This window comes from Nanorana parkeri, unplaced genomic scaffold (genome assembly GCF_000935625.1).
Source record: "Nanorana parkeri isolate BGI_ZX_2015 unplaced genomic scaffold, ASM93562v1 scaffold1225, whole genome shotgun sequence".
Classification (NCBI taxonomy): Eukaryota; Metazoa; Chordata; class Amphibia; order Anura; family Dicroglossidae; genus Nanorana; species Nanorana parkeri.
In genome coordinates this window covers 315,369-337,914 of record NW_017307493.1, presented here as the reverse complement: position 1 = coordinate 337,914, position 22,546 = coordinate 315,369, and the positions used below count along the sequence as shown (strand labels likewise).

General features: G+C 41.3%; 1 protein-coding gene across 1 annotated transcript in view; it reads left to right on the top strand.

The window, feature by feature from the left end:
- The window catches only part of LOC108797098 (somatomedin-B and thrombospondin type-1 domain-containing protein-like), a 37,961-nt gene extending 17,901 nt beyond the window's left edge, over positions 1–20,060 (top strand). Inside the window, exons 2-5 of the mRNA XM_018568666.1 lie at positions 13,474–13,656; positions 13,740–13,830; positions 18,122–18,280; positions 19,725–20,060. Of these exons, the coding sequence (XP_018424168.1) occupies positions 13,474–13,656; positions 13,740–13,830; positions 18,122–18,280; positions 19,725–19,830 (539 nt within the window). The 3' untranslated portion in view covers positions 19,831–20,060. The remainder of the gene's footprint in view (positions 1–13,473; positions 13,657–13,739; positions 13,831–18,121; positions 18,281–19,724) is intronic.
- The last annotated feature ends 2,486 nt before the right edge of the window (positions 20,061–22,546 follow it).

Below are 22,546 nucleotides of genomic sequence, written 5' to 3'. Positions count from 1 at the left end.
CCTCTTGGTACCCCCTTCGGGATGTTGTATAGACAGGGTCTTTGTAACTCTCTGCGTGCCAGTGAGATCCTAATTTAACATGCAGGTACTCAAACCACCAATTTAATTGTAGCAACAACAAAAAATGAAATTGGGAGAAGAGCAAGGTATAATTTAGCACTTTAAAGTTACATTGATCATACTCATAAGTATCAAGCTTTAATAAGTGACACAAATAGTTATTATTTCTGTATGAGTTTTCATTAAAAGTGCTACAATTCCTACTATCTACAAATGAAATAGATGTGAAGCTTTCCTTTGATCTGATTTATGCTGTAATGATCAAATCATGCCTATAACACACTTAGGTTGTGTATTTTAAACCAGAACATTATTTTAGGGGGGAGGTGAGAGGAAATATTTCAATGGGGGCACTTGTTCCGGTAACAGTAATCTAAGGGGGCATTTCCCTTACTTTGGAGAGATTTCCTCCTATTTCCCATTGTGTCTACAGGAAGAAAAGAAAAATCTCAATGGGACAGACTACAAAAAAATTGACAAGGGTTTTACTGCACTGTTTTATTTGAGCAGGGATTCAAAACAAACTGTGGATTATTGGGTCACTGCTTAGGCCCAATTAACATTTCTAAATGTCCCCATTTTTAACTTCAGGTCAAAATGCTTAAACAACCTTGATATCCTATGCAATCTTTGCATGTAAACAAATACATGCATTAAATGGAAAATACGATCTGAGCAATCTTATCAATGTGCATTAACATCCTCGAAACATTTTTCATATGTATAGTCAGCCATTGTTTATGTACATAGGGGCAGCCTTTTTGATACTTTTATGTTACTGCCGATTGAAATCTATTTTGCAGTAATGATTGGTAGCTGGAGACCATGTGATCTAGGCTGCCTAGGCTGGGAGTCAGGGAACATGTTTTTAATTATGGCAAGAAAACAGTACCTTTTTACTTAAAGTAATTATGTTCATTGTTAATGCTGGCACATGACCTATTGATTCACATGACAGAATTTTATTTTTGAAGTAATAAGATTTTATTCAAGTTTCCCAAGATAACAAAACAAGGCCAAGGAGACATGGAGACAATTAGCACGGTGACAAACAGTGTAGTGATAATAGCTAGTCTAGACAAGCAATGTGGTACTAAGTGTTCAAAAGCAGCACTGAACTTGTGAAGACAACATATCTGCTCTCTAGCTCTCTCATTACCTCCTCCCATGCTCACCTCCAGGACTTCTCCAGTGTCCCCCATCCTCTGGAACTCCTTACACCATTCTGTCCGCCTATCTCCTACGCTGCCCACCTTTAGGCGATCCTTGAAAACCCATCTCTTCAGGGAAGCCTACCTCATCTCAACATAACTGTCTTTTACTTCCTCCAATAACTCAATCCAAACAATTATTACCTTTTGTATCACTTACCCCTGCTATTAGATTGTAAGCTCTCACGAGCAGGGCCCTCCCAACCCTATTGTTCTGAAACTGTATTGTACTGTAAATTGTATTGTAACTGTACTGTCTCCACTATTTTGTAAAGTGCTGAGCAAATTGTTGGCGCTATAAAAATCCTGTATAATAATAATAATAATAATAATATCTATACACATAGTGTATATCAAGTAAACATCCCCAATCCCTCTTGGCCGTTACAATCCGCACAAAAAATAGAGAAGTAAGAAAGGAATATGTAAACAAAGAAGTGAGGAAAAAGCAGAAGAAAGAGAAAGCAAAGGGGGCAGGGAAGCACAGAAGGAGCACCAACCGAGGAAGCCAGAGCGTCTACAAGGGGAGATGTCCACTACTCTTACTGCAGATGAGTTTTAAAATCTACAGAGCTGGAAAAAAAACAATCCAGACACTCCAAGTGGAAGTAAATGCTTCAGATCTATCGTGCAGATTGGCTTTCAGCTCCTCCATATGTTACATCTGATTCATCTCAACAAACCATTCACCTGTAGAGGGGGAAATCGACGATCACTAGTGCCTAGGTATCACCATTCGGGCTGCCAAAAGAAAAAAAAGTGTAGCAGACCCTTTTTGGCTTTCGAGATAGAACCTTGAAGTACAGGAAGAAGGGCAACTTCTGGCCGTGGGCAAAGACCAGTGACCCGTTCATAGATTATAAAGATCTGTGATCAGAAGACAGACCCCCATGGACATGCCCGCCAAATGTGTAGCATAGTACACCTGGCGATACCACAGCACCAACATCGGTTGCAGGCATCCAGAAATATTTTTGGAAGGGTGGCAGGGCATCTGTACAAGCGCTTCAAGATTTTATAGTTCTTCTCCTGAGCCACCATGGCAATGCTCAGTGAATGTGAACATTTTTGCATGGTCATCTGGAGTGAATTTGTCACTAAATTTTGGGGTTTAATAAGGAGTTGCGCTAATATTGCGCAACATAAAAATTTTCAACTACCACCATTTTATTCTATAGGGTCTTGGCATTCAGAAAATATATAATGTTGGGGGGTTTTACGTCATTTTCAGGCCTAAAATGTGGAATATAACATGGGTGCAAAAATTGAAAAAAGGGCCTCAGTCATGAAGGGGTTAAGGTCCCGTTCCCAGACTGAGAAGGAAGGAGAAGGGGAATCAACCTGGTCTAAAAGAAGAGGCTATATTTGGGAAACTATATGCAAGGGTGCTTAGGACTGAAGACTGTTCAAAAGGGGTTGGTTCCCTAAAACAGTGCCCTGTGCAGCAAGGCAACTAACAAAATATCGTAGTTGGTAAATGTGAAAACCCTTCATGAGATAAAAAAAAAAAAAAAAAGAGGGCCCCATTACCATCATGGAGTGCCTTCTCCAGATTGGAAAGGCTACCCTTTGTCCAAGGAAGGCATTTTGATTCCTGGCGGAAAGGCAGGATTCCCCAAAAGTGGGTCTATGTAGGAAGAAAGAAGCGATTACAAGAGTAGTAAGTCCCTAAGGCAATGAAACGAGGAAACACAAAGAGGAAAGGCCAAAGACCGAAGGCAACCCAGAGGGAAGATCCAAGGCAATGTGAAAAGTGGAATCATGATAAACAGTCCTCCATAGCTTGTCTCCGGCATGAAATTTCCAGTTAGATAACTGTGTCAATAGAGAGGCCTGGATGTAGAGTTCAAAGCGAGGAAGACTAATCCTCCCAGATTGTTTTTGATGGACTAGAATATCATAGTGGATGCAAAGGGTAGAAGCGACCATAGGTACTGCTGAAACACTGATCGTAGCTTACATAAGAGGGCTTGAGATATAAAAACATCCATTTTGAACAACGCTGCACGACCAAACCACAAATGTTTCTTAGTAGACAGTAGACCAGCCTTTGAATTTAAGTACCATCTCCCCAGAGGCGTAACTGGAAACCACAGGCCCTGGTGCAAGAAACCATGAAGGGCCCCCCTACCTTGGCTGTTAGTGGGGCTGGGCCCTCTTCTTCTTTTCGGGCCCACCCCCCCAAGTGGTAGGACGCCAGCCACCGGTGGCACATGCGACCGCTGCAACCCTGGTAGTTCCACCAGTGATTTCTGCTTATGGGCCTGTTTTCACCAAATACATTAGATGTAATGGGCAGCCTTGTCCAATCTACAAAAGAAAACGACAAAAGCACCCCAACCTAACAACTAAATATGGAGGTATAATTAGTAAAAAGGTGAAAAGAAATGGCTCACTATAAATTAATCGATGGATCTACTCACATGATGCCAGTGGGGACCGAAAATCATGCGGCTTTAGTAGAGGATTGATGGTATCAGATGTGAGCTGCGATGTCTCTCGGTTGTAGTTGAAATGCTGTGTGTTGAAACCAGGGTGTATTCAATCTTGCTTGTCGCACTCGTTACCGAATATCCCGTGTAATGGACAGGTGCTCGCAGTGACTGCGGATGGCGCCGCCAGTATCAGCAATCGTGTATAGATGTCACCAGCACACAAAAAATAATTTCAGGAACACAAAATGTTCATTTATTGAAGATTTTTGTCACAAAACAAGCACTTTCAGGGCCGCACATTGACGATGCAAAGCCTGATGAAGGGACCCTGTGCGGCGCCGAAAGCACTTGTTTTATGACAAAAATCTTCAATAAATGAACATTTTGTGATCCTGAAAGGATTTTTGGTGTGCTGGTGACATCTATACACTTTTGTGGAAACCAGGGTGACTGCAGGAAATTTTGTATGGAATACACAGGGATTGTGAAGCCAGGGCTTGCTGTGGTTCTGGGTTAGGAAGGATGATGCATTGCGTCAAGGCTGTTGGAGGCAAAGGTCAATGCTGTAGACTGTGAGCCTCCTAATTGTGTCGGTGATCGGGTGGACCGTAACGGGGAATCAATGCATGGTTCGCTGTCAGCACTGGAAATGAATGACTAAGAAGTGGCTAGTGGTGGGAAAGCCGCTGGGTAAGACTCTGCAGTCGCCTAGTGTATAGGAGTGATGGAGGAGTCCTGACAATCTGACAGCGGTATGCCCGTGTGACCCGCCGGAGTGGAGCTGGAACTAAAAGGTGTCAGAGTGATTCAGTGGGGTGAATGGAAGGGTAAAGGAGCATACCACTGTCAGATCATCTTATATTTTAACTGCACAATATATGAATCCCCAAAACCATAACAACATTTTAAAACAAGTACCACAAATGCAAAAGTATGTGGGAAAATACAATAAAAATCAGTTCAAATGTGATATGTTATGTATACACGGTATATGCCTCCAATATATGCATTGCAGCAAATTACAGTCAGTATTGGAAAATCACAGTACGTGATGCCACTAATATGCCTATGGCTGCATTCACAACTTTTTTTCATGTGATGCAGCTGTAGTTAGGTGCATTCTACATGCTTTACAATTACATTAATTTTTAACAGTTAATTACATTCTTAAGGCCTGATTCACACCTAGGTGGCACCGTTTATGTGCGTTTCTACATGTGTTAGCAGCATGTGGTTATTTGAGCGTTGTACACATTTTTAATGCATGCATGAAGATGTGCGTTTTGAGTGGCAGCTCATAAAACATTGCGGGCAATGGAAGAATGCGCGTTTAAACGTGCAAAAACGCTCACGAAAATGGCATGCTACTGTCACTCGTTTTTTGGGCATTTCCAATTAAGTCCATGGAGCATTTAAAAGCGCTTTTAACTGCCCAAAGAAGCTCATGTACCTTTTTGGGTGTTTGGTCTTTTTCTGCTCAGGTGTGAAGCAGGACCATTGAAAATCATGGGATTTCTACTGTTGGGCATTTAAAAGCGCCTTTCGACCTGCTCAAAAACTCCTAGGTGTGAACCAGGCCTTAAGGTTTTGTGCTGTACTACAGCTCTAGCCTACAGGACTATCCCACAGCAACATGTAACACTCGCAGCCTAACCTCTTATCACCTTATACTACAGGTGAAACTCGAATAATTAGAATATCGTGCAAAAGTAATTGCAGTAATTGCTGCAAAAGGGGCCCAAACCAAGTACTGAGTACATATGCATGCTTGTACTTTTCAGAGGTCCGATATTGTTCTATGTACAATCCTTGTTTTATTGATTGCATGTAATAATCTACTTTTTTGAGGTTGTGGATTTGGGGTTTTCATGAGCTGTAAGCCATAATCATCACAATTATGACAAATCACGGCTTGAACTATCTTGCTTTGCATGTAATGAGTCTATCTCATATATTAGTTTCACCTTTTAAGTTGCATTAGTGAAATAAATGAACTTTGCACGATATTCTAATTATTCGAGTTTCACCTGTATATTCACTGATATCTGATAACTAGATCTCAATGGCTTGTACAGAAACACCCACTACCACTATGGGTAGCCGAGGTGGACAAAGCATGTCAATATGTGCTTTCTATCTTTTAAAATCCGCAGTTTTCATTAAAAGAATGCCTTGTGACCTGCCATGAAGGTCATTGTTCTGGCACTTCCTATTATAGGGTTAGAACTGTCTCCTAACTGTGCTCCTATATTGTCACATGCACCCCTGAGGGAGGCTATGTTGGAAATGCAGCAGCATATGCTAATATATGTTGTGTATTTTGAGCAGTAGATTGCGCTGTAGTGCAATGTTAAGCAAAACAAATGACAAACGCACTCAACAATTTGTCACCAGCTATACAGTAAGGTGCACACCTCCTGTGCCTTTAAGGAGGCTGGGCTTCCTCCTGACAAACCTGCACCCAATTGGAAATCTTCTGCCCCCATGTGCTCCAAGATGGAGACTCTCATAGTTTAGAGTTAGGACCGCACTATAAGAGGTGCCTTGGCGCGGCTGTGCGGCTTTCACATTTTCTGCAGAAGACGTGTATCCAAACCTCTGTTATTAACCTTAGTGGTGAGACAAGTTGTTTTACATGCTGGTTTGTGAGTGTGCCATGATACCTTTCTACTGTTGTAGTGCAATGTTAGTCTCTATGCTTACTCATCTATGATACACAGGAAGTTCTATCTGTCTATATGTTTCCTGATGCTGTATTCCTGTATACATACATACATGTAATGTCCTGCTAAGATCTGCTGAGCGGGCCACATTACAAGGTCCGGCGGGCCGGATTCGGCCCGCGGGCCTTGTGTTTGCCACCCCTGATCTAAACACATAACTAACAGGCTATTGACAGATGCACTGACATACATTGAGCAGACATGTCACTATCAAGAGCAATGTTATTCAGTTGACACTGGTAGGAGTGCATGTAGACAGCTGAAAGGATAAAAAATAAGCTGCAAACAGTATTTTATAGAGAGAAAAGCCATGGCAACTGTTTATGATATAGTCAACAAAGTAAATGTCTTTCAGTTAATATTTAGATCTCCTTTAAATGACAACTTCACATTCAAATTCCCCAATCCCCCATAGTGCAGCCTGCTTGGGATAATACTAACCTTTCTTCCGGATCCAGAGATCTTTCCTCTGACAATGTCCAAGTCGGTTCCTTTTCATACGGCGCGTGCTCGCAGCAGCCCCATTCATTCATAAGAGTAGCCTTACTCTTGGCAACCTCCAGTTGTTGTTAGGATTATGGCTTACTAGTAGCAATGAATAGGACACATACACATCATAAAGAAGAGCTGGCCTGGACATTGATGGAGGTGGGGGGGGGGGGGGGGGGGGTGTTTTATAAAAAGGACAACCTCATTAAAGATAGAGTTGTTCTTTAAATATTATTTTTTTCAACTAAGCAAGTGTGAATCATGTATGATAAATTGTTAGAGTGATCTGAATTTTTTTTCTTGAGTACTAAATGGTTTACTTAGATTTCCCCAATGGCCAAATATGTTAGTCTTAATTGTTCTGCTGGGTCCTGAACTTTGTGTATATGGCATGCTTACATTTACAGCATTTTCCCAGTCAGATTCAACACTGGTTAGTATAGTCTTGGGATGACAATAATAAACATTTGTAAACTAAATAATCCAAGCACTTCACTACATCTGTGTGATGTTATGTAGCCATTTGTTACTAAACCATCAGCATCAGGATGTTCTAGACACAAAGGCTTATTGGTTATATATGCCTACAAACAGGAATTTAATGTCACTAATTCTGTGGTTTATCACAATACCAGTTGGCCATAGTTAGTGTTGCCTTGTGTTTTTATCTGAACATGCTGTGTCTGTTTCATATTGTATAATGAGGGCGAGAACAGCTTCGCCCAAACATTCTCGTGTCCTGGCATAATGTCACCACATGCCAAGGGATACTTTGTATCTATTTGTCAGTGACTATCAAAGCATAGTTAATCCTGACGCTGTTCTCATGACTTAATTGGCACTTAATTTGATCCAAAGTCTCCTAGCTGCTGAGTTAAAGTCATTGGCCTACATTATCAGAAACAGCTGTAATCTTAGAACTAGAGTTTACATATGGGGTAGAAGAGCGTTAATGGTACATACGTTAATGGGTAGACAATGGTAATTAATAGTAAAACATACCTCCCAAATTTCTAATTGAGCATTAATGCACAGAAAAATACTGGTTTAACCAAAAATTGCATATTTTCATCACTACTTTTTATTTATTTTAGCTTTTCAAAATAAAACATGGAATAATTCATAGGTTAGATTAAAGGTTTAGTGCAGTAAAACACTTTTGATAGTTAAATAATAACGTTTTTTACTGGATATTGAGTTCTTATAAGTATATTAAGCACCAGAGATTGTTGATCCAGGGAATATCCAATTGCCTCATGGGATCAGGAAGGAATGTTTTTCCTCCTGTTGGAGCAAATTGAACTATGCTTAATGGGTTTTTTTTTGCCTTTCTCTAGATCAACAGTGGGTAACTTTGTGCATCGCGTTCTGTTTTAGGTTTTTCTTCTTTCCTTTTTTTTTCTTCTCTTATCTCTAAAGGTTGAACTTGATGGACTTGTGTCTCTTTTCAACCTGACTAACTGTAACTATGTAACAACCGTATGTTTTTATAGAGAGGGAGAGTTCCTTCAAATGAGGGACAGTTGAGAGCTATCGTAAAAATATATACTATACCAAATGACTATGGCAATCTTTAACAAAGGAAACAGGCTCTGTTGTGGTAGCAATGCCTTTTTCGCTCCCATTGCCTGCTGGTGGCACATCCCTCTGCCTGTGTCTTTGTTGCTTGGCAGTGGGTCAGCCTCCCCTAGTATGAATGGCCACATTAACCATCACAAATCCAGGGCTTTGGGCTTGCGATGGGTCTGTCTACACTGAGTTCACTATTACTTGGTTTGACTCCAGCCTGTCTTTGTATTACACACATTGTCTGCAGCCTACCCTGACCGCTACCTGTGTCTGAAATATGTTCATCATCCACTTCCTGCCCTGACCTTTGCCTGTCCCTACATTATGCTTTGTCTCCCACCAGCCCTGAGCACCATCTGCCTCTGGAGTTCACTACTGTGGAAAAGTCCACAGTGATACTCCTGAAGACCACATGTACTTTTTGCTATATCCCTGATCAGTGCCTCGTGCCACTTAGCCAGAGACTATATAATTGTGTATTAAGCCCTTGAGGCAATCAAGTTTTGGTAGGTCGGCTTGGCTTAAGAGAACAGGGGCTGCTATTGGTGAAACTAGACTCACTCATTAGATATAGTCTCTGAACTCTGGTACTGGGCAAGTATCAAGCTTTCACTCTATATCTCTTCTCTTTGTTCTATCTTTCTTACTACTCATGTGCTATGTCCAGCAGTATTCCCTCTAGCATGAATATATGCTATGTCCAGCAGTGTTCCCTCTAGCATTATTCTGTTCTTTTCTATAAACTACTTGTGTAAGGTCAACAGAAAGCCACTGCATTCTTCACTCCATTATGAAGTGGATTGAAGTGCATTTTATAATTTGATAATATGGCCCCAGCATGAATGGTATTTTTAGTTTTTATATAACACACTAAGCATGCCATACCTTTTTCAGGTTCTAGGTTTTATGTGTAGTCAGGCGAAGGTTCACTATACAAATGCCTGTTGTCAAATCCTAGCCTTTGGTAAAAGGATTAAAAAGCCTTTTATTTCCTAATTTTGCCAGTAGTACTCCACTTGTAGGGGTGGGTGAACTTACCCTCCCAAAGCCTGGCTGGAGGTATTTGTGTTCTAGTATAAAAATGTGGCAGTTTGATTCTGGTGCAGAACATGCCACTCCATATACAGTAAATAATTAATCGGAAAAGCTAAAGTTCCAGTTGAGCTCTGCTGAACTGTGAAAGAGCACCCTTCAGCTCAGTAAGCCGCTCAGCAGAAGCATAAGGGATGAGCACAATCCTTTATACAAAGAAATCCTACAAAGGTCCACCTTGTGCCCAGTGACACAATAATGGGGCTAGATAGGACACCAACCAGGCCCATGACCATGTGAGAAGATACGTTGTAAACCTGATTCAGTGATGTTTGCCTCTTTCCACTACTGTGCCAGTTGCTGCATTATCATGTGTTTATTAGCTAGAATACGATTTCATGTCACATATTTGTTACTTTGTGTAAAGAATTAGTGTGTATGGTATGAGCTACTAATAATAGTGAGATGTTGTGTAGTCCTGGAGCAGGTTTGTAGCCCGAGACGAGATAAACAAATCTCTTATGCGGAGACATTTTTGTGCAGCAAATTAATTTATGCAGAGTATTTTTAAGACTGCAGGAAATGAAAAATTGGAGGCATTAGCATTCATTTATCAAACTGTATTACAAAAATTTTAATTTGACATTTGATTGCTTCTGAGTTTTTGGGCCTTAAAATTGCCTAGATGTTAACAGCAGTAGTTTTGTTACACTTGACATGGACAAATAGATCCCTGTTCTGCAATATTAATCATTATATTTACGGTATGATTACAAATGAGGGTAAAGGAACTGTAACCTTAGAATGTATTTGTTTTAGTGAAAGAGCAGTTGATGCTTGGAACAGACTTCCAGCAGAGGTAGAGAGTCATTTAACAGTAAATTAGTTTAAACAAACTTGGGGTAACCATAGGTCTATACTACACTAAAAATCTACAAAAAAAGGGCCAGAGTGCTGTCACTTTTCTATGTTTCTATGTCACAAAGTAACATACCTGTGTAAAAAAAAAAAAGTCTCTGATGGATGCTGACTCATGGTTCATACTAGTTCTTTGGTATTGAAGCTTAACTTGTTCTGCCTAGCTGTATAACTTAAGTCACTGCTCTTCAACTAGTGCGGCACTATCTATCTGGCACTTCTTACACACACATATTTTGCTTCATGACAGATTCCCTTAGCAGCATGAACTTGTATTTTATTTTATTCTACCATCTCTGCTGCGAGGTATTGCCATGTTCATAGACCTTATAACCTTATATACAGTAGAGAGCTGTGTATGTTGCAGTGAGATGCTGGTTTCAAGCCAAAGTAAACAGCCAAGGGGTGCACCGGAGCATATGTAAATACGCAGACAGGACCTGTGTGAGAAAGCGCGTCCAGCCGGATCTGATACAGAAACATGAAGTGCAAACATAACATCCTCCCATCTGCACTGCTATTGCACACCTACTGTGTTTCACACTGGCTTAATGACCACACTAGTGACAGGAAACATCCCATTTAAAAGGTCAGGAACGTACTGAGAAACCTTAAACATTACTAGAGAGCAGCCTTAGTACTACCTGGATACTGGTGAATAAAATGTTAAATTCAGATTAATAAAGTAACTGTTGGTGCAAATATTTAAAAAAAAACTATCACAGACGGTACTCAACTGTGTTTTTAACATTTATGAGCTTGCCAGGTGTTCCAACATACACTTTCAGTACATTAGGCTGCTGCAGGCACAGACACATGTGTCACAACACTTTGTTCACATTAGCAAAGCTCTACAGCAGGGGTGGCAAACACAAGGCCCGCGGGCCGAATCCGGCCCGTCGGACCTTGTAATGTGGCCCGCACAGCAGCCACCTCATTTTGCCAGGTTGGGATTTCAGCAAGTGAGCCGCGCGGCCAGTCTGAGCAGGCATTACATATTCCACTTACTGTGCCGCTCCGTCTCCGCCCTGTCTCCGCCTCCACCGCCACCTCCTCTCTTTCTGCAGCCATGACGGCTTATAATGCCGCTCTGGTGCCCGCCTCCCCAGTCCTTCCAGCCAGCGATGCCGGCTTTTTTGCATGCCACTGAATGTTCATAGTGGCAGAGATTGTTGGCAGTTTTTTGGGCAGTTTTTTTCCCCCATCCAGCGGGCTGCGTTCTGTGCCTCTTCTTAATAAACTGTAAATTATTATTAAAACCAGTAGCAACTGAATGCTGAGGCAACTATTTATGATAATAAAGAGTAGATGCATAGTCCTATACAACCGGCCCTTTGAGGGTAACCATACTGCTGATGCGGCCCCCGATGAATTTGAGTTTGCCACCCCTGCTCTACAGCATCTCCCATTTAATAAGTGGGGTATGATTACTATTGTTCCTCCCCATATTAGAGAGGAACAGCAATTGGTACATGGCTTTATTCAACTGCTCCGTTTGCCCAGTGTTCTCCTGCCACCTCTTTCTTCCACCTGTCTAAATCTGCTCCTGCTTCCTCCTAACTTCTCCCTTCCAGCTACAATCTGCTCTCGCAGACGTTTTTAACCCCTTTGCTGCCTTTGATTTGCACTTGTTGCCTTCTCTTATACCCCTCTATATTTATGACCCAACTCCTGCACATGGTACTCTAGTTCATGCTTGTGCTGGCTTTTACCCTCAGGATGACATCCACTCTTGAAGCCCTGTCCACCTCCATCATTAACTCCTTTTTGCCATCCACTAGTCCCCACACCCCTAGTCCCCAAACCCCTTCACTATCATATCCAATTTATTGTGCCACCATCATTGCCCATCCACTCCACCGTCATCTCCCAACCTTCCAACATCATCAGCTCTCATTTTCCGATCTCTTCACGATAAGCTGTTTCATGTTCCCACTGCGGGACTGCACATACCCTACATGAAGAAAAAAAAAAACTGTTTCTGGGAAATAAAAAAAAGACATGCTCAGATATAGCAGCTCAACATCACAGTGCATGTAACATAATTCAAGAATACTGTTCTGTACCATTATACTAAATGGTACATTTCAGTTTTGCAGTTACATGTTGGGAATGAAGACTAAAGGCATCCACATACATACATCCGATCCTGTCTGTGAAAAATAAAACTATGTGTTGACAGGACATTAGCCATTTAATCTTAAGAATTTCATACACACATTTCACATGGACAATCTGATATATTTAACCTGATTTGTGGCTCACCTTAGCCTCCACCATAATTTTTTTTTTTTCCCTCTCCACCCTTTGGCTTGTGCTTGCCTGACTCTAAACTCACTGTGTGAGTCTACGTCTTCCCCTGTTCGCTGTAATTGTTCTACGTGGTACTTTGCCTTTACGTTACCGTTATATATTCTCTGAATTAGATATGAAGTGCCATGTAAATGTGATGTGTTGCGTGTATTTAATCCTGAAAACTAATAAAACCAATTAAATAAAAAAAAAAAAACTGCCAAGTGGGAGGATCTACAAAAACATGCTGGATCCCAGAGTTGTATAAATTACTGTATGGCATTCATTTTTATGTGCTAATATGAGTTGCAACAAACCACTGTAACACTTGGGTGACTATTCATTTGAAAGCTTCTGTGTGTGGAGACTTTCAATTTACATTTAAATTCTGAGCATGCCATGTCTTAAACAGCATGCATGCACATAATTTGCAAAGGCTCTGAGCATATAATTTGCAGTATAATACTAAAAGAAGTAGGCCAATTACAGGTGCAGTGATTGATGATTCTCGAAAATCCAGATTAAAAACTTTAGTTTGTTTCAGTGGTCCAACAAAGAGAATTGTGAATTTCAGTTGACATGTATCAGAGGAAGAGCTAAAATGGAAAAAAAAATTAAATTAATAAATTCCTAAATAGCTTATATAGCAGATGCTATACCTTTTTAAAAACCAGTGTCATTATACAAGGTTTTTGGTCTGGTCTATGCTACCTTGATAATTTTTTTCCTTCCTTACTTCTACAGTCTCTCACTGTGTGGTTGGCCCATGGGGTATATGGAGTGAGTGCAGCTCTCGTTGTGGGATTGGTAGCAGAGAGAGGGCACGACAAGTGACAGTGCCCCCAAGGAGTGGAGGGAGCCCTTGTCCGGACCTCAGACAACGCCAGGGCTGCTATGGAGATGACCCCACTTGTCATAGTTCCAAAGGTTACTGTACATATAATTTGACATTTTGGTTAGTAATGTGTCCATATCAGAATAACTAATGCATTATTTTCTCCTTTTTATAGAAGTGGCCAGGATATTACCTGGCTCCTTTAAAAGGTTATCCAAGGACCCTTGGAGGAAACCCTACACTATGACACCTGATAGACATCCAAGGTAAATATTATAAGCTTTGCTCTGCTGCAAGGTAACATCTCCTATATTTGTGTTTTAGAAATAAAATGATTGTTATTTTTGTTGTTGAAATCTTAGCTCAGAATTGGGAACTTTTGCTATGAATGGTATTGCTTAACAGTCTGATTACTTGTGGTGCTTGACGAACTAAGGATCAACAAGACTTAAGATTAAAGTTATTGTTCAGAGGTTAGCAATTTAGGTATAGCTAGGATTTAAGTTAGGCTAAGAAACTTGATTTTTAACTTGTGTTGTTATATCATGTTGCACATACGATCACCAATTACCTTTCTTCTTCTGCTTAGTACAGAAAATAGTTCTGTTTCTTTGGTGGTATGAAATGCCTACAAGTGTAGTGTGAGAGGTCATCCCTGCTGTTCCAGCTAGTTACAGTGAGTCCTCTTAATGAGCCAACACTGCCTGGCAGCCACAGGGGAGGTAAAAGCACCTAATACTTTCGTCTGCCTGCCAGAGATAACTTTTTAATAAAGGAAATTCTAAAAGCAAAAGGGAAAGGTAACAATAGCTGACAGGAAGGGAGTAACCACCCCACCTTAAAACATGGAAAGAAAGAGTTATTTCGGGGCACAACCTGTGCATTCTCCTGACCAATGACACCAGTACCAAACTTACCTGGCCAATATATGACTGTGAGAGTTCTCCATTGAAAATCTTCAAGAGTATGTCCAGGCATCATCCAAATTTAACTCCAAACCTCCCTCTCCTCCTCTAAATCAAGTTCCATAATTTTTTTCTTTTACTTTGTTCATGCAGCAAGAAAGAGCTTTTTTTATACTTCCTGTGACATCATTACTGAGCTTGTAAATTTCTTACATGGGCAGCTGCTATTAACACTGTTCCTACTGATGTAAGCATGACCTAGAACTGCATCTCCCAAGAGCCCTTTCTCAACATAGTGTGTGGACAGGCTCCTGGGAGTCAGGACAGCAGTGTTTTGCTGGGAAATAAATCAATATATGCATGTGGAGTGGGAGAAAGAGGGGTGGGGGATAGAGAGAGGGGTGGGAGATAGGGAGAGTTCTGTAGTCCAGCAGGCAGGACTGAAAACACCGATTAGGATTTCCGTGGTGAAAAAGCACGCTGGATTTCTGGTAGATTAGCAGGAATTTGTCTGTGCTTGCAGTGTTTTAAGGGTGAAAACCTGGGGAAATGTAGAGACATACTAAATATTTTTTCTTTATTATGTTACTGACATACACTTTAACACAAATCCTTTTGTAATATTTATGTTTATCTTAGTGAGGTCAAATTTAAAGATTAATATAAATAATTCCTAAAACCTTTCCTAATCACTGCTTCAAATTAAGTCCACCAAAGTTTAAAATGAAAAAGTGTATGTCAAGCCAAACACTTTGTTTCTGTCTGTGTTCCTGTTATGGAGTTACCCTTATTTCCTGTCTGGCAGTACAAAAAGTGATAGTAAATCCATGTCACGGGGCCCTGAATAGCTGTATATATCCGACAGCGGTTCTAACCCTTTCCCACTCCATCCATGGACATGAAATTTCCAATTAGGAATTTATTCCACTTTTCTTAGCTGGTATACAGTTAGGAAAAAATACCTTAAAAGCTGTGAGTAGGTCAAGTAATGATATAAACACTAGCCCTGCTCTAAGACTCTATAAAATGCTATGGAGCACCTGCAAATATAACATGAAAAAAAAAGCAGAAAAAGAGAAAAGTCTCTCTAAAAACACTTGATTGCACAATAACATTCAAAACATATAAAGCCATAATCATCCTTTCTTAGGTTTATGGGGACCTATAGCAAAATTGTGACAGAGCCCCCAGCGACCTCTCTCTGTGACACCTGGCATTGTCAACTGTCACATATGTCTAAAACAAGGACAGGCAGCAGGAGAGCAGTTAACAAAAACAGTACACTACTAGGGACCAGTGCGGTGGATAGAAGTTGCCAGATAAATGCAGCAGTGCAGAGAATTAACTTGTATCTTAATTCTCCAGCTAGATCACCAGTATGTTTCACCATCAACTGATCTTTGTTAAACTAAGCTCTCCCAGCCCTTTACCACCCCAGCTAACAAATGCTGAACATGTGGTTTAGTAGCTTGTAAACAAATAAATAGCTATATAATTTTCATTTTATATTTAATACATAATTGTTAGTTCTCCAATGCACAATATCACTATAAAGTTAATACAAACGTCTTTAAAATATGGCTTTTTTTCAGAATTTAAAACCTTAAATGGCATATCACTTTTTAGCTGAGACCTGGATTTTTCAGCCTCTGAATACTGTATTAGGTATACCGGGTTAACCTGGATGACCAAAAGCTCTGAAGGCACTAGATCTACTCACAGATGGGGATGGATTACTGATTTTAGTTTAAAGTATAACTTTTTTTTTGCATGTATTTACTGCCTGCTAGCAGTAGACATATGCAAAAACATAAAAAAAAAAAAAAGTTACCAAAAGGGTTTTACTTACCTGTGCAGTAGAGATCTTTGGCCGCGAGAAGAGGAGAGACTCAGTGTAAGTCAATGCACACAGCTCGGCAGCATGCACATGGACAGACTCCGTGGGACACTGAAGACACAGCAGTCAGCGCTGGATCAGATTATTAAAATATTTGTGACTTTAATGTCACTTTAATGTATGCGGTACAGTATTGTTGGGATGGATCGGTTGTTTATGAATGGCAGATCCCTACACCGGTCAGGAGAGGGAGCCTTGACTGCTGGAATCATGCAGTAAGGACATGGTCAGTATATGGCACCCTCCTGTATAGGGGGTGTAATCGATTATTAACTGGAGATAGCTTACAAAGGGATAGACAAAGTAAAGTGTTAAAAGTGGGTTTGCTGGCCTCTTGGTACTCGGCCAGCAAGAGGAACATCCCCGCAAACCCTCCCTACTTTTTCTTTGCTAACTTGTCACAGCTTTGTTGGCATGTTTTGGACCTTGCCAGCTTAAATCAGTTACCATGTTGACTTTGCTGAAATTCTTTGATGGCTGGACATCTGTCGAGAAACTGATGGTAAAGACAGATTGTCTGCGTTGTGTTATAAAGTTATGTTTGGGTGCTCACTGTTTATTTGTGACTGGCTTTATTATGCTAAATGTCAATAAAGCTGTGGCTAATTTGTCTAGTATTTTATTGGCGGAGGGCAAGAGTAAAGAAAGAAGGTTCAACGTTAAAGTGTTCAACTATGATTCTCAGCAGTCAAGTTCTTGACAATGGTGACTCAGAAAGCTCAGTCAGACTACACTAAAGGACCTTTGGGTCAAAGAGGAACTTTTGGCAAAGAGGAAAACCAGCAAGCAGCCTGCTAATAATAGCCTTAAAGCCACTCAGTTTACCTTAATCTGAATTTTATTATATCTATTGTAGCTCAATAAATCCTGCACTACTGAACAGGACTGTAGCCTCTGGTAATGTTTCCACACTATGGTAATTCACCGTTGTGGTCCAATGTTTGTGGGCGAGGATACAGTTGAGAGACAGGCCATTACTTGGGCCATGAAAGGCACTGATTTGTGCAAACTGAGTTTCTGGACCATTTCAAAGATAAGGATAGTGACAGTTATTGGGAACTCTTAACCAGTGCAGCTGTAGGCAAATGAATGGTAGCAAGATTAGAGCCTTTCAGTACGTAGGCTGTGTTCCTTGAGTCCGGGAAATGCAAGACATTCATGTTTGACTGAAATATACATTTACGTGGGAAAACATTGTGTACCTCCAAAGTGAACGTCTCTTTTGCAGCTGCTAAATGCTTTCTAAAAGTAAGCACGTCCGTCTTTTTCAAACAAATAAAAGTGTCTCCAATTTTGTAAAAGGGATGAAGAACAGGTGCACCGATGTACAAAAACAGTAATCACCCGAGGGACAGTTTATCATGAGCATGAAAAGGAAATATGTTTGGGGATCTGAAAGACTTTGTAATGTTCCTACTACAAAGGAAGTATCAGGCTTTCAGCTCACAATGTGGGTGGCGATGTTCTGCTCCTAGCCCATTTTGCTTCTTTTGATCCAGTTATTGAGTACATCACCTTTGCCAGCAAAAGTCTTTCCATGCTGTGCTGCCAGCATCTCCTGCTGTACTCTCCAGAGTGCAAAGAAATGTGTGTGTAGCTAATAGTCAAGGGGAAACATCTGCGACATCCCATGTTATCTAGTGATATGTGTTCTGCATTTACTAGTTGTCACGTACATGTAGTAATATACACTGATTTGCCAGGAAAAACACTTTACATTTTTATCCCACCAGTGTTTTTTGCTCTTATATTCAGTTATTGTGTCTACTTCCGTCTGAAACATGTGGGACCTGGTTGCCGCCTGCAAAGCTGGAGCAGACAGCTTGAACAAGAACAAATGGTGTGTGTAGAGTGTCAGGCGGAGGCGACTACTGCTAGTGGAAGGTGCCAGGGGGATGGTGTGGCAGGTGCCAGGTAAGTGGAACAAGAAGGTTAAGTTTCTTTTAACTATGTTTTAATATATCTCTGCTTACATCTATTTGCTTTTAGACTGTAAGCCCTCACGGACAGGGCCCTCCTTACCATCTTGTCTTAAATTGTATTGTGCCTGTAATGTTTTCCTTATATTGTAAAGCGCTGTGCAAACTATTGGCGCTATATAAATCCTGTATAATAATAATAATTTGATTTAGCCATATTATATGACTTACCAGAATATATCTATTCTGACATTTTACATTTTAGTCCACACAACTTTTTTGTCTACTGCTCCTCTGAGCCCGCTGGTGCTGCCACACTATGTTATATCACTTCTTGATTATTTTAAGTTTTCTTTTAAGTTTTAACTGTACCCTGCTGAGATTTTCATTAATTTCCTGTCCCAGAGACACAACAGGATATGAGATGAAATCTATTTAAGATGAGGGTTAATCCCCTCTTAGAAATTTGTCAGCCCCTGTGATAACCTGTTCAGTGACAAAACATACAATAACTAACATACAAACTATAAAATGTAGGATTTACTGTCACGATTAGTGAATGTGCTTGTGTTTAATGCACAGGATGTTTGGCAAATTTGTCACAAAGTTCACAGATTGCAAACGATATTGCGAACCATCTAGGAGGTCAATGGGAGGTACATTTTAAAAATCAATTTTGCCCATTTAAAGGCTCACAGTCAAGGCATTGTCTAATAAAAGGCATGGGGAGCTGGGCAGTGCCTGGGCTTAAAGTAAAATACAAAATTCCTTTAAACAACATGCTTGGGGATGTCCTAAACCTGAACATAAAGTGGCACATGTGTAGGATGCACTACAGTAAAAGTGACATTGCAGAAAAAAAAATACAAACCAGACCCTTATCAAGGCAAGGCACCTTGTCCTCAAGTTAGAGAACAAGGGTCTCATCCTCACATCCAGTCCCTAAGAGGAAGTGAAAGTCTGGGGGTTGGGGGTTAGATGAACTTATCGTACTCTGGAGGTCTCCTTTAAAATATTTTTCATTTCCCCTCTAGGTGAATGAGTAAGCGGAACATAGCCCCAGGTTACTTAGACACAAACACGCAAAAATGATAGTGACAAGTATTTTTCAATCTCCCTCCCATGGTGTCAATCACTTTGTCTAGCGATGTAGATCTAGCATCATTCATGATGAACAATGACGACAACACAAACACAATGAGGCGTGCTGAATATCAACAAGCTAGCCAGTGGTGCTGCCCAACGTCATTCGGCAGCTTGCTTACAATTTGAAACAAGTGGTTGGCAGCAGGATCATCGGTCGCTAGGACCCCTCTATAAGCTATCCAAAGCTAAAAAAAAAAAAAAAAAGTTTTGGCTTCAGATGAACTAACATCAGGTTATAAACCATGAATTTCCCTTGCTGTGGTTTAATAACCTTATTTGTTTATTCATTGCAGGACATTTTGGACAGTTGCATTACTCCCTAGATGTCAAGGCTCATGGATACAGGAAGACCTCAGAGAAGATTGCATGTGCCATTCATTCTCCTTCCTATTCGTGTGACCAGGATCATCACATGGGGCTTTTGGGCAGACACAACTTACCATGCCTGTCAAAGCACAAAGACAAATAGTTTACCTCTCAGATACCTACCTCTGCAATTTGCCTCTTGAAGGAGCCTGTCCTCCTTTTTTAATAATCTTACTATTGTTTAATAATATGTGAGTACATGTGTTTGGCAGTGATGTCATGAGGTCACATGTCTGATGTTTTCTCCGATTGCTGATTTATTAGTTTTATTTCTAAACAATGTTCATCAAGGGTAAGATTAGCTCCTAGATTTGGGTTAACCAGGTACGTTTAGAATCCTCGGGCTTCTTTACTGTACTATATAATTTGAGATGAAAAAGACCAAGACAATACAAATGAAGCACGAAGGAAAATGGAAAATGATAGCACCTTATGAATGTATAACCAAAATATGGGCAAAATATTGTTAGTTACCTGGCTGTTATGCTGACCCTCTGGGGTCAATACAGTCACTAACCAAGTACAATTACGCAAACCAAGAAATGTAGAAAATTGCAATTTGAAAGCTTGCTGCAGCATAATAAGAGGTAAAAAAAAAAGAAAATGGCAGCCATCCTGTTTCTCACATGACAGATTTGCTTCAAAGTGTAAATCCAGGTAAACAGCTAAATACACAAATTAATAAAACTATGAATCTCAGAAAAAAAAAAAATAGGAAAAACAGTTACATGTAACATAGAGATTATCATGAAGTGGTGCATTTATATGTATTACCTTATATGACAAGGATTAGTTATAATTAAAATTAAGTTAGTTAGTTATAATTAAAATTAAGTAGTTTTTACTTATCAGAAGAGTAAATATTCATTCTGAAATAGAAGCAAAAAAAGGAAACAGCCCCAGTCTGATTAACCTGGAGCTGGATGAGGCGAATTGGAAGGATAGTCTAAATGGGAAATGTTATACAGAATTGTAATAAGAAATTTAACTGTGAAATATTTCAAAAGTACAATTTACTGCAACTCTTATTTTCACCATTTTAAAGTGCATCTTACCAGTCCAGGCTTTTTCTTCCTTTATTCTAACCTAGCAATCATTTAACCCCTTGAACGCTCCTTCCTGTCTAGGCCATTTTTCAGTATTCAGCGCTGAGGTAATTTGACTGACATTTAATCAGTCATGTAATGTTTAAGTGTTGTTTTCACATGTAGGCGCACCTGATGCATGTTTGCATTTGTATGTGCGTGTAGGTGGGATTTAAAAAAAGGTTTTGTGATTTTAAATGTTTTTAGGTGTGATTTTAATTACCTAATTTTTTACACTTAACTTTATTGCCATCACATAGGGTCTAATATGTCTAGAGCTGCAACAGTTAATCGATTTAGTCGATTAAAATCGACGATTGAAAACGTTGGCAACGTTTTCGATTGTCGATTCGTCGGCTATCGATTGATTTACCTGTTCGGGGCTGTTCCGGGCTCCACATGCGGCCTGAGCCACACGTCACACGCTGCTCCCGCTGCGGCCGCCGTGCCCACGGCACAGGCCGCGTAAGCCACGCCCACCGCACAGGACGCTGAAGCCGCGCACGCCGCTGCTCTACTTCCTGACGCGATCTCCCTCACTCGTCGCTGGCCCGCCGACAATCGAGGGCCCACCTTCTGAAGCCAGTGGTGGACGGAGCTGCAGTGTGGAACAGGTGTGCGGGGATATAGTGGTGGAATAGGTGTCAGTGTGGAACAGCTGTGTGGAGAGGCAGTGGTGGAATAGGTGTATGGGGGTGCAGTGTGGACCAGGTGTATGGGGGTGCAGTGTGGACCAGGTGTCAGTGTGGAACAGCTGTGTGGAGAGGCAGTGGTGGAATAGGTGTATGGGGGTGCAGTGTGGACCAGGTGTATGGGGGTGCAGTGTGGACCAGGTGTCAGTGTGGAACAGCTGTGTGGAGAGGCAGTGGTGGAATAGGTGTATGGGGGTGCAGTGTGGACCAGGTGTATGGGGGTGCAGTGTGGACCAGGTGTCAGTGTGGAATAGCTGTGTGGAGAGGCAGTGGTGGACCAGGTGTATGGGGGTGCAGTGTGGACCAGGTGTATGGGGGTGGAGTGGTGGAATAGGGGTGCAGGGATGCAGTGGTGGAACAGGGGTGCAGTGGTGGAGCGGGGGTGCGGTGGTGGAAAAGGGGTATGAGGGTGCAGTGTGAAACAGGTGTATGAGTGTGATGTGGTGGAATAGGTGTTTTTTAGGGGTGCTGTGTTGGAACAGGTGTACAAGGGTGCTGTGTGAAACAGGTGTATGGGTGCAGTAGTGGAATAGGTGTGGGGGTGCTGTGGGGGAACAGGTGTACAAGGGTGCTGTGTGAAACAGGTGTATGGGTGCAGTAGTGGAATAGGTGTGGGGGTGCTGTGGTGGAACAGGTGTACAAGGGTGCTGTGTGAAACAGGTGTATGGGTGCAGTAGTGGAATAGGTGTGGGGGTGCTGTGGTGGAACAGGTGTACAAGGGTGCTGTGTGAAACAGGTGTATGGGTGCAGTAGTGGAATAGGTGTTTGGGGGTGCAGTAGCGGAATAGGTGTGGGGGTGCTGTGTGTAGCAGGTGTATGGGTGTGAAGCGGTGGAACAGGTGTATGAAGGTGCAGCGAGGAATAGGTGTATTGGCGTGCAATGGTGGAATAGTTGTGTGGGGGTGCCGTTGTGGAACAGGAGTACAGGGGTGCTATGGTGGAACAGGTACGAGTTACGCTACGCACGCCGCG